Consider the following 15,499-nt stretch of genomic DNA (forward strand, 5'->3'; position numbering starts at 1 on the left):
AAATGGAAATGAACTCATCATTGCAATTCGTCAGATTCATTCATTCACTAAGTTAAGAATCTCAAAATGGAGCAAGTTGGACATTTAAAATTGTTCCATTGATATTTTTCTATTGACAGCATTTTTTGAATTGATCATATAAAAATGACAGAAAATTGATTTTGTTTTATGTAAAAAAGGTGTTGAAAATGGAAATAAACTCTTCAATACAGTTATCTCTTGTTTACACTTGGGGATTTTCAAAGTGTGACTCAGAACTCTATGGGATAGTCACATTTTTTTAATATCCATGATACTTTTATTCTATTATTAAAAAAATTATGGTTATTATGCTGTTAAGCACTGTGTAATATTGCATCAAAATTGAACAAAACCTTATTTTGGGCACTGCCTCCATAGTGACTGTGAAAGGAAAACCATGTCACTTACATTGTACTCTTCTCACACTTACAGGAAAGAAACAAAGGACTGAAATACAGCTTCAGTTGAAAAATCTGTCTCATTAGTCAATTTTCTGGAAGTTATTTATTTATTTTTTTTTATTATTTTTTTTGTGTGAAAATTTTTATCTTTCACATATTGGAATTTTCCATGTAGGACTTAGAGCTCCCTTGGGCATGAAGCCCAGTGGTAATCAAATTTTCTTAATGTCCATGTTTTTAAAAGTAGGTATTTAAAAATTGGTGGTATTTATATTATGTAATGTTGCATCAAAATTGACAAAAAAAATACTTTGTGCTCTGTCACCATTAACGTTATGGAAATAAAACTGTGTTATTTAACTAGTCTTACAAAAATGATCCTTAGGATTTACATACAGCACATATTAGATAACCAGCTCTATTGGATTATCATTGTTATTAAATTTATGCATTTTTTGTGACATTTTCATTTTTCTCTTTCTGGCACTTTCTAAGTGTAAACTTGAACTCTGATGGGCCTGAAGCCTTATGCTTTTACTTTCATCGGTGTTACCTGTTGTGCATAATTAAAATTTGATGTTGACTATGCAGTTAAACATAATGTATTATTGCATCAGAATTGGCAGTCTCTTATTTTGTGCATTATTATTTTCTGCTTTTCTTAAGGTGTGACTTATGGGCCTGAAGATCTTTGATAGACAAATTTATATATCAAACTCAAAGATTAAAAGTTTGAATAGCAACTTCATTGGAATTATATTTCTGATATGTTTTCTTTGTAATTTTTTCTCAAACACTGGCATTTTTAAGATGTGACTTTTAACTCCCATCCACCTGAGGCTCTGTATTTCCACATAAGCAGTTGTATTGGTATTTATGTTTTTAAACATTATGTAATATTATTTTATGCACTGTCATCATTTTTTATATATTGGGACTTTCATCATGTGAATTTGAACTCTCATGGTCCTGAAACTGTAATCTTATTGAAGGGGTGGATTGGGACCATCTTTTGGGTCTCCTGGAAGATGGTCAGATTTGAAAGTTTACATTGATGGGTATCTATTTTTTTCTTTCTGTTGGAAGACCATCAAAATGAAGGATGGATCAACATAGATACTTTGGAATTCTGTCAGAAAATATCTCTGGATCCGCCCCTGTTATTGACCATGTTACCTGTTGTGCATGATTAAAATTCAGTGTTGACTGACTGTGCTATTATAAGCATTATTTATTATTGCATCAAAATTGACAAAATTACCTATTTTGCATCTTTATTTTCAGTTTTTTGTCTGTACATTTGACAGCTTTGCTGCCTTGTTTATCTAATAGCACTCAGATTTATCTATTCCATTGAGTCACTTAGGACAATAAGATTATCAATACATCGATTTGTGGGTAAAAACAATAATCAACATTCACCTTTTCCTTAGTGTTGAGTTTTGCAGAAATGGCACACGCAGGTAGGAAGACGCAGTTTTTCTGAAATAAACCAGGTCTCTAGTGCATTTCAACAACAAGTGCTCTTCAGTGACATCTATTGTAATTTGCATAATATTAAGTTGCTCACTGCACAGTGAGCTGTCTCCCAGCATGCTCACTTGGCAGTTGGACCCAGAGGGGTGAAGACGTGCAAAAAAGGTGCAGTGCAGTCACAAAGTGGACCTTGTACAAGGCGGAGGAAAACGCATGTTTTGTAAGCATCACTATTTTTTTCCATAACCTTGTCAATAAATTCTAAAGGGGCAGTCAAATGAGAGATTTGTAGGACTCTTTATTGATATATACCTTCATAAAGAAGGTACAACCATAGACAAAAACATCTTACTACAACATTACACAAATAAAAAAGCAACAAAGTTACATAAATAAATACACATCATCATTACATATATAGATCAAGTATTTCAAAACCATAAGTTAGGTTTGATCTTAATCCCGAGTCATTGCTCACAGCATGGGATCGCTCTTTTTTTGCATGGTAGACATTGTATACTATAAGCACTCTAAACAAAACTAATGTATAAAAATACATCATGCAAAAGCCTGTTCCCTTTGTTGAAAACGTCTATTAACATAAGGCATGACTATCAAAGTCCTATGCACCTAATATGTAACACGATTCTCTAACATTATTACCATCGTTATTTTTATGTCACGCAAAATATTAGAATATATTGGTTCACTGTTTCAAATCAGGTGAGCCGTTACAATGCTTTGGGAATGCCAATGTTCAGGAGGAAGAGTGCTCTCTGCTGGCCTTTGATGAAAACCTTAGGTTGCTTACAATATTTCAACTTTACATTGCCACAAAAAACTCCGACTGATTACACTAAGGGCACAATCCCATAGATTTTAGAACGATCTATCCCCGTGGGGAGTCTCACTAGATTACTGTCAGATAATCCGGCTTAAATGTCGTTCTGCCTACTACAAGGTGTAAAGGGGTAATTAACTTCCATGCATTTGACTGTAATTTAGTGTGAACCCCCAAGGAGTTAGGTTGATCTAGTAAGAACGATCTAAATCTCTGGGAATGCCCTCTTAGTGCATGTACTGATTCTCAATATAAAGATCCGTTTAACTTTTTTTTTATTTTATTAAAAGTAAGCTAGCAGAAGAATTGCAGAATGATGGCATGCATAAAGAATTTTTGTCACATTTGATGCAATAAATTACATAATTCTGAAAAGCTTAATCACAACCAATTTTTAATCATATGCTATCATTTAAATGTGGACATTCAGAAAACGTAACTAGCATAGGGAACAGTCTGCATACATAATAAAGAGGCTGATCTGTATCATCTCTGAAATGTGATCCATTTTAAGTACTAGTACTGGTAAAACGGTGTGAAAGTATTAAAATTTCCAGAAAGTATATAAGAATGACATAATCTGTGCATCTTCAAACATTATTTGTTAAGTTGGGTTGATCTTCCATTTTTCTATAAACTGTAACAATTTTAAATGATTTTTGAGGCCCTACAACTTTCCATGTCGTTGTAAAATTTTTTTGTGATTGCAATTCGTAAAATCCATCATAGATATCATCACCACATGGGTGTTGGCACATAGCTTCCACAGGTTTAAAGCCACTTTGCTCATCTTTGTTGGTTTCTTTGAAGTTTAAATCATGAAAATACCCTGCCTCATAGAATAAATTTGTACTAAAACCTGTATTAAAGGGCTTCAGGTCATTTTCTACAGCCTGTGCATGTTTTGAGCAGTGATATGCATTGACTTTACCATCTTGCATATCAAAACAGTACAAATATTGTCTTGTAAATGGCCCAGAGGCAGAGACATATTCTAGGTTATTAAAATGTCCTCTTTCTCTATACAACAGCCATTTCTCTTTGGTGTCTGTGTCACTCTCCAACTTGCACCAGGGTAAGTATGAAGCTTCCCCATCACGGACAGAGCCAAGTAGAGCACCATTTGTTAGAGATCTCACTTCACGATTAAATTTCCAGCAGCCTTTGAAAAACTTCAGCATGGTCTCAGGATCAGTTTCCGTCATGACAACGTGATGAGTATCACCAACTCCAACTGGAAGTGGAACCCCTTACACCTGAAAAATATTTTCCCTCGTATCAACTAGGTTTCACTTCCAATGTGGTTTACACAGTCGCTGCTCATTTCTTCAACCACAGAGACATGTAGACATTACCAAATGTAATGCCTTTTTGTATAGTTGACAAACAATACTGTATTACATTTTACTTCCACACTTTTCTGGCATGCCTTACACTGGGGGCATGATAAGTCCCCGTTTTGTACAAAGTGATGTTTATCTCTACAGACTTCTTAAAATCTTCATTCTTGGAGGGGTTACAATGTACCTCACATTTCAGCCTAACATGCTAGGCATTTACTCTGCTATAGAAGTGTACTTGAATAAAGAGTTTGATATTTTCACCTAAACTTAACGAGAAAGAGTCCATTTCTCCAGTTAATTTTACAAATTACATGGATGATACAACAAAATGAGCATGTAGTCCGTGTAGTATCTGATATAGTGATAGCGATATATTGTAGCACTGTTAATTGGCTTGGAAATGAGTAAATGCTGAAAATAAGAGTCCTGCAAGTAACGCTAACACAGTTTTGTGTAACCTACTAAGTTCATCCCAAAGATCGAACCTGAGAGCAAGTTTTTTCATGATAAATCCAAGCAACACCTGCGGCCAGTGACCGAGCAGTTAGGCCGGCCATGTGATGTCAGAAATTAGGTCATTGTGGTCTCGCAGTTTTATCGAGTAAATGGATAAACAATTAAAAAATAAAGAATTCCAAAACTATTGTCACTCTAACCAACGTTAACCTCTATATTAGGAGCCATTCGTTTTATTTTTGCACATTCAACAATCAAGAAACATTCAGAAAGTAATAAAAAAAGACCCGCAGTAAATGAACTTTAATCCCGGAAGAAGTTTCGATTTCGTTTGGGACAGTGTCTTGTCCAGTACCTTGTGGAGTAAAGTAGTTAGAATAATCGTGCCCTAACTGCCAGGAGTATGTTTTAACATACCAACTGTAGCGCAACAGGTGCAAATAGGATTGCTAGAGTACGATATTACATATTCTTTTGAAGTATTGCTTAACTTTATTCGTCGATCTTGATTACCCTGAGAACACCATGAAGCTTGGCCGAGTGGTTGTCGTGGGCGCTGGTCCCAGTGGATGTTATGCTGCCACCAGACTTGCACAGAGTCAACTGTTTGAGGCAGTACACGTGTACGAGAAACAGGAGACTGTTAACCCAACTACAGCTATTGGGAGAAACATCAATATTACTCTGTGTAAAAGAGGTGCTAAAAAGTTTTTTTATTCTCCTGTAATATATTACTACACTGCTACTATTAGATGGTGTGTCATGTGTCACTTTAGTTCAGATTGCACTCCCATTCCAATTGCATATGACCAGATATACAATTTATTCACAGTAACCGTGTATGTCCATACTACTGTACATGTGTACCACATGTTAGTGTATACGCATGTACCACAAGTACTTCAGGTGCCAGGGAAATGCATGCATTTTTGAAATTTTTTGAAAGATTCGTTTTTAAGATCTTAAATTTTTTCAATGACAAAACTTTGGAGTTTTTCTCTTTATACCAGTTGTATATAAAATTGTCTTCTGATTAATATTTCCTGAGGGATGCCAAGTGCATCTCCTTCTTCTGCCAGTGCTGGACTCTTTTTTCTGGCTCGCAGAGTCAAGCTACTATACATGGTGTTACATGCAAACCACCTATATTGGGTTATTTTGCTCTAGTACATGTGCTCCTGTGCTTATAGATGTATTCTTGTGCATGTACAGTGTATGTACTGTACCTGATGGTCAGTTGTACACTGTAGATCACATAAGTGTAACAGTAACCCAACGGTACAAAAGGTTAAATGATCCAAAGCAATGTGTAATTAATTAGTTTTTTTTAATTGAATTAATTGTGAATCTGATCATGACTTTATTTTACAATAAGATGTAAATGAAATACTATTTAGAATTTGTGATCTCTTTGCTATGTGCACTCCTGAGTCAATTGTGATGTTGGATGAATACCAGTTTATCAGTACAAGTTTTTTTTTTTCTTTACAGGAATTGATGCTTTGAAAATACTAGGTAACATGCCTTCTGCAGAACTCCCAGCAGCTAGTTTGAAACACTTCTCCATTCACACCAATCAAGGCACATTTCAACATGCATATGGAGGTGAAGGCCTTTTGTCAGTGAAAAGAAATGATTTGTACCAGTACCTAAAAATGAAAGCTGAAACAGCAGGTGCAATTTTTCATTTTGGCCATACTTTGGAGTTGGTATCCCCAGCAAAGGAAAATGGCAGCAGTCTCACTATTTTTTATGATAAAAATGGTCACACCATTTCAGAGCCTGCAGCATTGGTGATAGGGGCAGATGGTGTTCATTCATCAACAAGAAAATTTTTGTTTGAGAAAATTGTGTCAACAAAATATAGATCTTGTGATTCACTGCAAGTTGACAGCCAACAGCACCCAGGATCCTGCATTATCCAAGAACACCCTCTTGGATACAGAGAAATCACCATACCTGCTGATGTCCTGTCACGCTATAGTCATAGTCTGCCACAAGATACCTTTCACATATGGGGAAGCCAAGAGTTTGTTGTATTGGGTCTGCCATCACCTGATGGGACTATGACATTAGGAATATATATGAAGAAGGAACAGCTGCTTGTAAAATCCATGAAGGATATTGTAAAGGCCATGCAGTCCAACTTTTCAGATTTGAAGGACTTGCTGTCAGAAATCCCAGACTTACATGTATGTATGCTAGTGATTGTGTGGGGTTTACCCATTCAAATTACTTGACTGAATATAATATTTAAGTTAGTTAAAACTTGTTTTGATATTTATTCTGCACAGATTTTACATTTATTTTCAATATTTTATCGTAATGAGATGCATTTTTCTCTGAATGTTGTTTATTGACTCATTTTTTGTCAAATAAAACCACAAGATTTTTTAAAAGTTATGAGTATCTTTATATTTATTTGACAGAGTTCAGGGCGGGTTGGAAGTTTGACTACAGTGTCATCAGCATTCTATAGTTTAGGAAACATTGCTCTTATTGGAGATGCTGCTCATGCCATGCTGCCATTCCTGGGTCAGGGACTGAACTCTGGTTTGGAAGATGTCTGCATTCTCCTGGATGCTCTGAAGAGTAGTCAAACACCACTTGGTATACATGTTGGTGGCTCTGTACATACTGCACCTGTACTTTCATTCTCTAGATTTATGTATCTTTTTCTTCTGTGGATTTTAAAGCTGGGGTAGCGCTAGCAATTTTTTTCACTTAGCCAAATCACCACTTTTTTGTCAATTTGTTATCCAAATGGTTATAATTTGACTAAAACAAGTCAAATCAAGCCTTTTTTGTTTAGCCAATTTATGTCAGTTTTAGCATTTGACTAAATTGGCGAGTGTTAGTGCTACCCCAGTAAAGATTACCAGGTTAACACATGTATGTAATACTGGTGGTATTATATTGTATTTGGCAAGTTGTTTTATTCTGCTGTATTTGCATTTCTATTTTTATTTGCGATCAATTTTATTTTTGGTCTAGGTCTTTCTAGTGATACCTTGTTAAGAATACTTGAAGACTTCTCAACAAAGCGCAAGAAAGATGTGGATATCATATTAGCAGAGAGTCTGGCAGAATATGAAAAATGGCGTACTCTTAGTTCGGTTGACTTGAGCCATGGATTTCAATATCAAATCCAAATGAGTAGTTTCTTTGAAAAAATTAGCTCCAGCACAGTGAGTTATTCGGAGGCATGGAGAATGACAAAAGAAGAATCTCCTCCTGTTAAAGGTAGGTAAAACGGTAATGTGTAATCCCACAGAAGTCGTGATTGGTATTCTATTACACTGTTTGTTTGCCTGTGTGTGTTAGTTCTTTGTTTACTGTTGTTTTTCATCCATTCAATTATATTTATATTATTTATATACTAAGACTTAAAGTATATGCATGAATATATCCATTCACTTATGTATATGTTTGCTATTATTTTCTAATATTCATTGATGTGAATATTTAAAGGAAAATTAGAAACTATTTTGGATCCTGGCCTGTTTTCAATTAATAAAATGATCATTGGTTGTTATAGTCAATTATGTTCGATTTAAACTTTGTGTGGGTGCCCTTAATGATTTTTTACATCTTTCCCTGTTGAGATTTTAAAGAACAAATTCATTGTTTTAGGGATTGGTGAATATGTTCACAAAGGAGAGACATTAGCAGTGTATGAGGCTGTGAAAACTGTGATTGCCATACGCTCCCCATGTGATGGTATGATCAGTGACATAAGTTTTGGACCTGCTGGTGAGCCCGTATACAAAGTCAAGACTATAGATTCTGAAAAAGATCCAGGTGTGTCACCGCCAGTCATCCAGTCATCTGTAAGGGTAGAACAAGATTTGTCCCCCAATTCTACAAGCGATAGGTAAAAGTATTGTTGCACCCTTTACATTATATAGTACATCGTGTGTTTACATTGATGAATTAACAATTGCAATATAGTTACCGGTATATGAACGTTATTATAGTATAGTTTATGTACTACTAACAAGTATTTCATTTCTCTAAAAACAAGCAGTTTAAATTAAGGTCAATCCTTATATATATATATATATATATATATATATATATATATATATATATATATATATATATATATATATATATATATATAAACTTTCTGCCATCATGGTCAGTGAACATGTCCTGATTGATATTGGGATGACTGACTGCTAGTATATTATATCACCTAGTATTTTCTCATTATGTTCTGAAAGTGTAGATAGAATTCAGAGGAATGGCTGTCTGACTATGGTTTTTCTAGTTCATTTTGCCTTATTGTTATTCTTCTTTATTATCAGTCATTTGGTGGTGAGCAGCCAGGAAGACAAAGAGGTTTTATTTGATGAGAAATTATACTTTGAACACTTAAAGACCAGTTACATTGGGAAAAAATTAACATACATGAAAACTACTGGCTCTACAATGGATGATGCCAAATCTGGGGCACATAATGGTGAGAAGAATTAAGTTCTTTGTTTATGTATATGATCTTGTCTTAAAATTACCATTATTAGAAAAGCACCCAGACCTCCCCCAAGGCAATTCGTTTCTCATTATTATTATTTGTTTGTTTGTTTATTTATTTATTGATCACCAAAGTCAAATTGATATTAAGTTGTCCCATTTCTGAACTATCCTGAATTTTTTATCAAAATCTGGGTATTACATTTTGATTAAGACAAAATCAAAAACTTTTTAAAGTACAGGTTATACCAGTTTGTAACTTTTGAATCAAATGGTCTTTAAAAAAATTAAATGTACTTCTGTAGTAAATATACCCACATTTTTATTCAGCTCTCAGAAGCATCTACATGCATCTGTTTTTTGGATTTTAGGCTGTGCATCAGGCACTGCATATATGTCAGAAGCTATGACAGCTGGCAGAGGACGCCGAGGGCGAACCTGGAAATCACCACCTGTGGGGAATATTTATGTTACAGTTGTGCTGCGTGTTCCCATTGCTGTGAGTGAGCTAAGTAGTTGCCTTAATGATTCCATTCAATTTTGCAATAGTTTATAAACAGTTGCTACCTGCACTAGTGCACGGAAAAGTACATTTAACCCTGTATTTCCTTTGAAAGTTAGATCATCCAAATCCAGAGAAGAAATAAGTACTTGATTTTTTTTACTTCCTTTCAGCTCAAAAATGTATATGGATTAAGTCTTTGGGAGCATTCCCATAAACCCATCGAACTAGCTGGATAGATCCAACTCTGCAGGGATTCTCACTAATTTGCATTCATTGTAAGCACCTTAAATGTCTACTCAAGCAACAATAGGCAGTTACCCCCTAATTAATCAAGGGGGTGTGCCAGACAATTAAGCTGATTACACTGAAAGCACTTAAGAGAGAAGCCATGCAGAGTTAAATCAATCCAGCTACCGGTAGTATCATGGATTTATGGGAACACAATGTACATATTTAATAGAGGATTGTTGTTAAATTATATTGGTAAATTAAAAACTTGGTGCTTTCAGGAAGGCTTGACTAAAATTCAGTTTGCTGCTGCAGTTGCTGTCCTGAGAGCTGCCCATTTAGAAGGAATACTGGACGCCAAAGTGAAATGGCCAAATGACGTCTGGGTGAAGGGCCATAAAATGGCTGGTATTCTGGTGGAGGCTGAAGGTGAAGCTTCCAGTGAAGAGAAACAAACACCTGGAGAAAAAAACCTTTCCACATTTTATTTAGGAATGGGAGTAAATGTGAATGCCGACATTCGCCGTGATGCTGACATGAGAACCCAAGCTACTAGTATGGCCAATGAAGTTGGAGATATTGTTTCCAGGGAAAAGGTTCTTGCCAATATTTTGGAAAATTTAGAGTCTTTGTTGTCAATGGAATTTCCTGACATTTTGAAGGAGTTTAAGGAGTTTCATGTTGTAAAGAAATCAGCAGAAATGGTAATCTACCCAAAAGATGGCAAAGAGTATCCAGCAATTTATGATGACATTACAATGGATGGCAAGTTGCATGTACAAAGTAAGTTTTTTAAACAGAATTTCAGAAAATGCAGGTTCAAAGGAAATATGAAACCATACTGGTAGGCACATGTACTTCAGAAAATGTTAGTATCTGTATGTTAAAGGGATAACAACTCTTCATACAATGTATGAGATTCAAAATTCCACAATTAAAAGTTTTAAAAGTTTGCCAATTGAAAAATCATTTCATACCTAGAATCCCTTGAATCTTCTTTCTTTTACTTTTCTGTTCAATGCCTGTGCATGTGCCCCGGATTGCTGTCTTAATTTGTCAAAAGTAATGCCTCAGTCATATTTCAGTGTGATAATTACTTTCAGGATTGGATTCCAAAGAACCTGTCATAGTTAGTGACACAGCTACATCTGTGCGCCCAGAACCAAAGTCTGTCATTTATGTCTATGATGGAGAAGGTTGTGCTAACCAAAGTGTCCAAATGCTTACCATCTGGTTGGAGACTATGGTAGACACAACAAAGTACAAAATTAAAAGGATTTCTTCAGAGGAAACAAAAACAGGCAAGAGATATATATATATATATATATATATATATATATATATATATATATATATATATATATATATATATACCTGTACTGTTGGGACATTGCATATACTCATCTGCTGTTACATTTTGTGGACAGCAAAGAAGACTGTGGTTCTGAATGGCCAGAATGATCAGAATGATTATTTTGTTTAAGACATTATTTTCTCCAGCAATCATAGAGCCCTTTTGAAAAAAAAAAACAATCTGCAGCATTGTTATTCCGTGATTGTTAAAGCCCAGAGACGATGGAGACATGCATGTGAGAACAAAATATTTAATATGATTTTGAAAAACATATATTGATTAGATTTTCCTCTAGTCAACTTTTATTTTTTAGGCAAATGGAGAGAATCCTGTGCTCTGTTTGCTGTTGGAGGAGGCTACGATATGGGCTACATAAATGCCTTGCAGGAGGATGGCCTGCTGATGATAAAGGAGTATGTACACAGTGGTGGAGCATACCTAGGCATATGTGCCGGTGCCTACCTGGGCTGCTCAGATATTGAGTTTGACAAAGGCGGACCACTGGAAGTATGTGGCAGAAGGCAGTTAGAGTTCTTTCAAGGTATGATACATGTATATTGAGCTCATTATGCTCTGTGTAATCTTTGTTTTTAGCAATCCCTATTCTGACCTTCAGAGGCCAGAATGGTCCACCTTCTTAAACCATTTCACCCACTTTAACACACACTGACCTTTTCTGGTCCTAATACCATAGGTGTCTTTATATCAGAAATGTGCCATCCATTGCATCCCATCTTCATAATAATCCCTTTGATATCAGTTGAAAGCCCAAGAAGTCTAAAAAACGGGTATAACAGGCCCCCTTTGATAATGCTACAGTGTAATTCAAAATAACATACTGTAATCCCCTCCCCCCATCCCCTCATGTATAAATATGTGTTTATATAATGTAGATTTTTCACAAAAATGACACAAATTACTAAGAGTAAAGTCAACTGTATATTTTCAAAACACCAATTAAATTTTTTGTTAAAAATTGACTTGCTTGCGTGGACTTTCTCTCTTTGTGAAAAAGTATTTTGTTTTAATTGTCTCTTTTTGCTTTACTTTACTCATTCATCAAAAAACTCCTTTTTACCTGAATTTTAGGGAAGTGTATTGGTCCAGTGTATCAAGGCTTCCAGTACAACAGTGAGGCAGGGGCACGTGCAGCTTGCATTAAACTGCAGGACGATGCCTCTTTTGGCATTCCTTTACGTGAAAAAATGTCAAAAACTTTGACAGCACAGGTCTACTTTAACGGAGGAGGAACATTTATCCCAGACAAGAAAAACCAAGAAAGTTGTGTTGTAGCCAGGTATGAAGATACCCAAAATGCTGAAGAATCTGCGGCCATTATTAGCTGCAGGGCTGGTGCAGGAGTGGCTGTTTTGAGTAGCGTCCATTTTGAGTATTTAGTGGAAGATTTGGATTCATCTGATGAGTACCTGAAGACAGTTGTTCCAAAGTTAAGAGAAACATTGCACAGAAGAGATTTTATTTGTAGTAGGATCCTCCAGATTTTGAGGTTGTAATATATATATACACATACCTGCCATTCAAATGGATTTTTGATATTCGTTTGCACAACTTTTAATTTTGGCTAAACTTTCTGAATTTTTTTGTGTTATATTTTTAGGTCATATGTAGGTAAGTGGGTGAAACTTATATGATTTTTTAATCTTTTAGACTGCATTCCCACAGATTTAGATCGATCCATCTGGATCGACCTAACTCCTTGGGGGTTCATGCTAAATTGCTGTCAGCCGAGCGTGCATGGAAGTTAATTACCCCCTTACAGCTTTTAGTAGGCGGGACAGACATTTAAGCTGGCTAAGCTGACAGCAATCTAGTGAGACTCTCCACAGGGATAGATCAATCTAAAATCTGTGGGAATGCAGTCTTAGACAATTTATAACGCATTTACTCATTTTTTGTCACGGTGGTAGTATTCTGGTCAACTTGATGTGTTTGTACAAAGTTGCAATTTGTTGAGGGTGCATACAATGCTATTAGAAGGCTAAGATAATGTCCTTTGGTGAAGTTTGTCATAACAAATTTAGACAGTATAGTTTGCTTACACCGCACGTGCAGATTGAAGTTGTATTTGTTTTTAAGTCTTTTTATAGCTGGAGTGCCATTTAGAAACAAGTCATTATTAAACAAAATTCACTTTTTGTTTCAGAATGGTTAACAGGCTTTTATAGATCGATATACTGGGGGATATGGGCAGTTTACTGTATAGGAATTTGAAATTTTAAAAGCAGAATTTTTTTTTATAAATAAGGCTCTTTCTTTTAATTATATATATATAAAGTCATATAGACTGGTTCACACAATACATCTGTACTAGTATCTTTATCACTTCTTTTAAGAAGTTAAATGAAAATCTTTTGCTTTAGGTTATGGTATGGTACCTTTTCTTTACATGCAATCAAATATTTGAAAAATCCCTGAAATTATTATATGTTTACTTATATAATCTGCAAGCAATTATAGTGGTAAAATTTGCTCAGTATTAATCAGTGTCAGTGCAAACATTCTCCATAATACCATATGTTGCTATCTTGCTGCAGTATTTCAACAGTTTTATAGGCAACGTACATCATGTATGTGTCTAAGATAGTTGAAAGATATGCTATTTTTTTCTTCTTAATTATTGTCATAGAAGTAGAGATTGTATAACATAATACTGATTGTGATTGTCAAGTGCTGATTGAAACAGGAAAACAAATGGATAATGAATATTAAGTTATTCCAGATTAATAACAATCATTTTCAGCTTTAGGAGTTAAACACTGGTTTAGATGGAGTGTCTTACATTTTTTAATCGGATACTAACTTCCCAGTCAGTGGTAAAATACAACATTGTAATTGTATATATGACATCATAAAGGAAGTACATCACAAACTGTTCACTTTCATGTTAAAACAAATCTGCCAGGCACTAACGGCTGACTTCAGCTGAAAATGACCATCTATCTAGCTAGAGACATATCTGTGAATATCCGTAAAAATCTATCAGAGGGTACTAAAGGCTAAGGTTAATTTTTGTTAGTTGCCATTGTTTTCAAAGCATCATCACCACTGTAATGTTCTGGTTATCATAATGTAAATATATCATTATATACCAGGTACAGGGTAGCATACTGAAGGACAGAAGTGTTGGTATGTGTGAAAAAATACATTGTGAATAGCTTGTAACAAGGCAGAACCCTCTTTTGTCTCAGAACAAAACAGTGGTATAAGCGAGATTAAGAGAGATTAACACCTCCCATAATATTCTTTGCATTCATTAACATATACTATAACAAAAGTAAACTGAAGTAATTTTGGATAGATACCATTTTCAAGAGTCTGGGAAGGAATATGATGGTGAAATTAGAAAAGCACTTAAATCGTGCATACCTCTGCCAAGACGAATATTCAAGTAATAATTAACCATAATGAATTAATGGATCATTCAAATCTCAACACGTTTCCTCAAAAACCACCCATTACTTTCTGCATTAGGTTGCTTGCCAACAGACAACAAATAAAATTGCTCACCGAGGGAGGAATTGCAAATCATAACAGTATCACATCTGTGGATGCCAGTAAGGTGTAAAATGGATATGGTGCACGCGTTTTTTATGTTTGTGGAATACTGAATTACGCACTCCACAAAGGCTCCTACGGCCTACTCTATCTACAGAATTTTAAAATAATGTCAATGGGATTTTCCCGTGTAAGTTTAAAAACTTAAAATTTGATACATAGATAGAAGATAAAAACATCCTATTAAAATCAATAGGTTTCACCCTAGACCAGTTACCAACCTGCTTAGTATCACTTCACATAATTTGATGCAAGAAATTGCACCATAAATAAAAAAATCTAAAAGTTATTATTTGGGATTTTCCATTTAAAATTCGGAACTTTGGAATTGTTTTTTATGAACAAAAGTCATGATCGTTGGGATGAAACTTGGCAAATTAGAATTAAGATGCCATGCCGTAGTATCGGTATCCGTTCCAACAAGTTGTCGACTTTACACTATAAGGCACATTTAATAAGATGACCCCAATACTAAAAGAACACTAACATTACCACTGACACAAAAATAAGAACACTGAAGTAATACAAATAATAAGTGGTCAGTACTCTACTTTTATGTGCGTGTGGATGCTGGAATGTCTCCAACAACACTAAGAAGAAACTGGAAGCTACGGAAATGTGGTACTTAAGAAGATAATTCAGAATATCCTGGGTAGAAAGAAAGAACAATGATTGAAGAAGTGTTACAGTTTGCAGGAGTACAACGCTCATTGATGAAAACAATCAGAAAAAGACGAATGAAATCTCTGGAACATACCATAGGAAAGGACGGAACAGAAAACTTGTACTCTGTGTGAAAATTGAAGGAAGGAGTAGAGGAAT

At 35.1% G+C, this 15,499-nt stretch overlaps 1 protein-coding gene and 1 long non-coding RNA gene across 3 annotated transcripts; one reads left to right on the plus strand and one right to left on the minus strand.

The window, feature by feature from the left end:
- Nucleotides 1–1,637: 1,637 nt before the first annotated feature.
- Nucleotides 1,638–14,234, plus strand: LOC106182074 (uncharacterized). Of its 2 annotated transcripts, none has more exons than XM_086999925.1 (11): nucleotides 1,638–2,118; nucleotides 6,030–6,730; nucleotides 6,968–7,148; nucleotides 7,533–7,781; nucleotides 8,172–8,412; nucleotides 8,849–9,003; nucleotides 9,386–9,513; nucleotides 10,029–10,530; nucleotides 10,851–11,048; nucleotides 11,415–11,642; nucleotides 12,191–14,234. In XM_086999925.1, exons 2-11 carry the CDS (start codon nucleotides 6,059–6,061, stop codon nucleotides 12,613–12,615), a joined length of 2,979 nt encoding a protein of 992 aa, XP_086856051.1. In that variant the 5' UTR covers nucleotides 1,638–2,118; nucleotides 6,030–6,058; the 3' UTR covers nucleotides 12,616–14,234. The 2 variants fall into 2 exon arrangements, with proteins under 2 accessions (XP_086856051.1, XP_013422157.2); XM_013566703.2 differs by lacking the exon at nucleotides 1,638–2,118 and adding an exon at nucleotides 4,859–5,235.
- LOC106182075 (uncharacterized) lies at nucleotides 2,177–4,846 on the minus strand. The gene is made up of 2 exons (XR_001240261.2): nucleotides 4,545–4,846; nucleotides 2,177–3,995 (listed from the first exon to the last, which is right to left on the minus strand). It is a non-coding gene; the product is annotated as an uncharacterized LOC106182075 (long non-coding RNA).
- Nucleotides 14,235–15,499: the final 1,265 nt, after the last annotated feature.

Source organism: Lingula anatina, chromosome 1, assembly GCF_051362555.1.
Source record: "Lingula anatina isolate TDL-2025a chromosome 1, LinAna3.0, whole genome shotgun sequence".
In the NCBI taxonomy this organism is placed as follows: Eukaryota; Metazoa; Brachiopoda; class Lingulata; order Lingulida; family Lingulidae; genus Lingula; species Lingula anatina.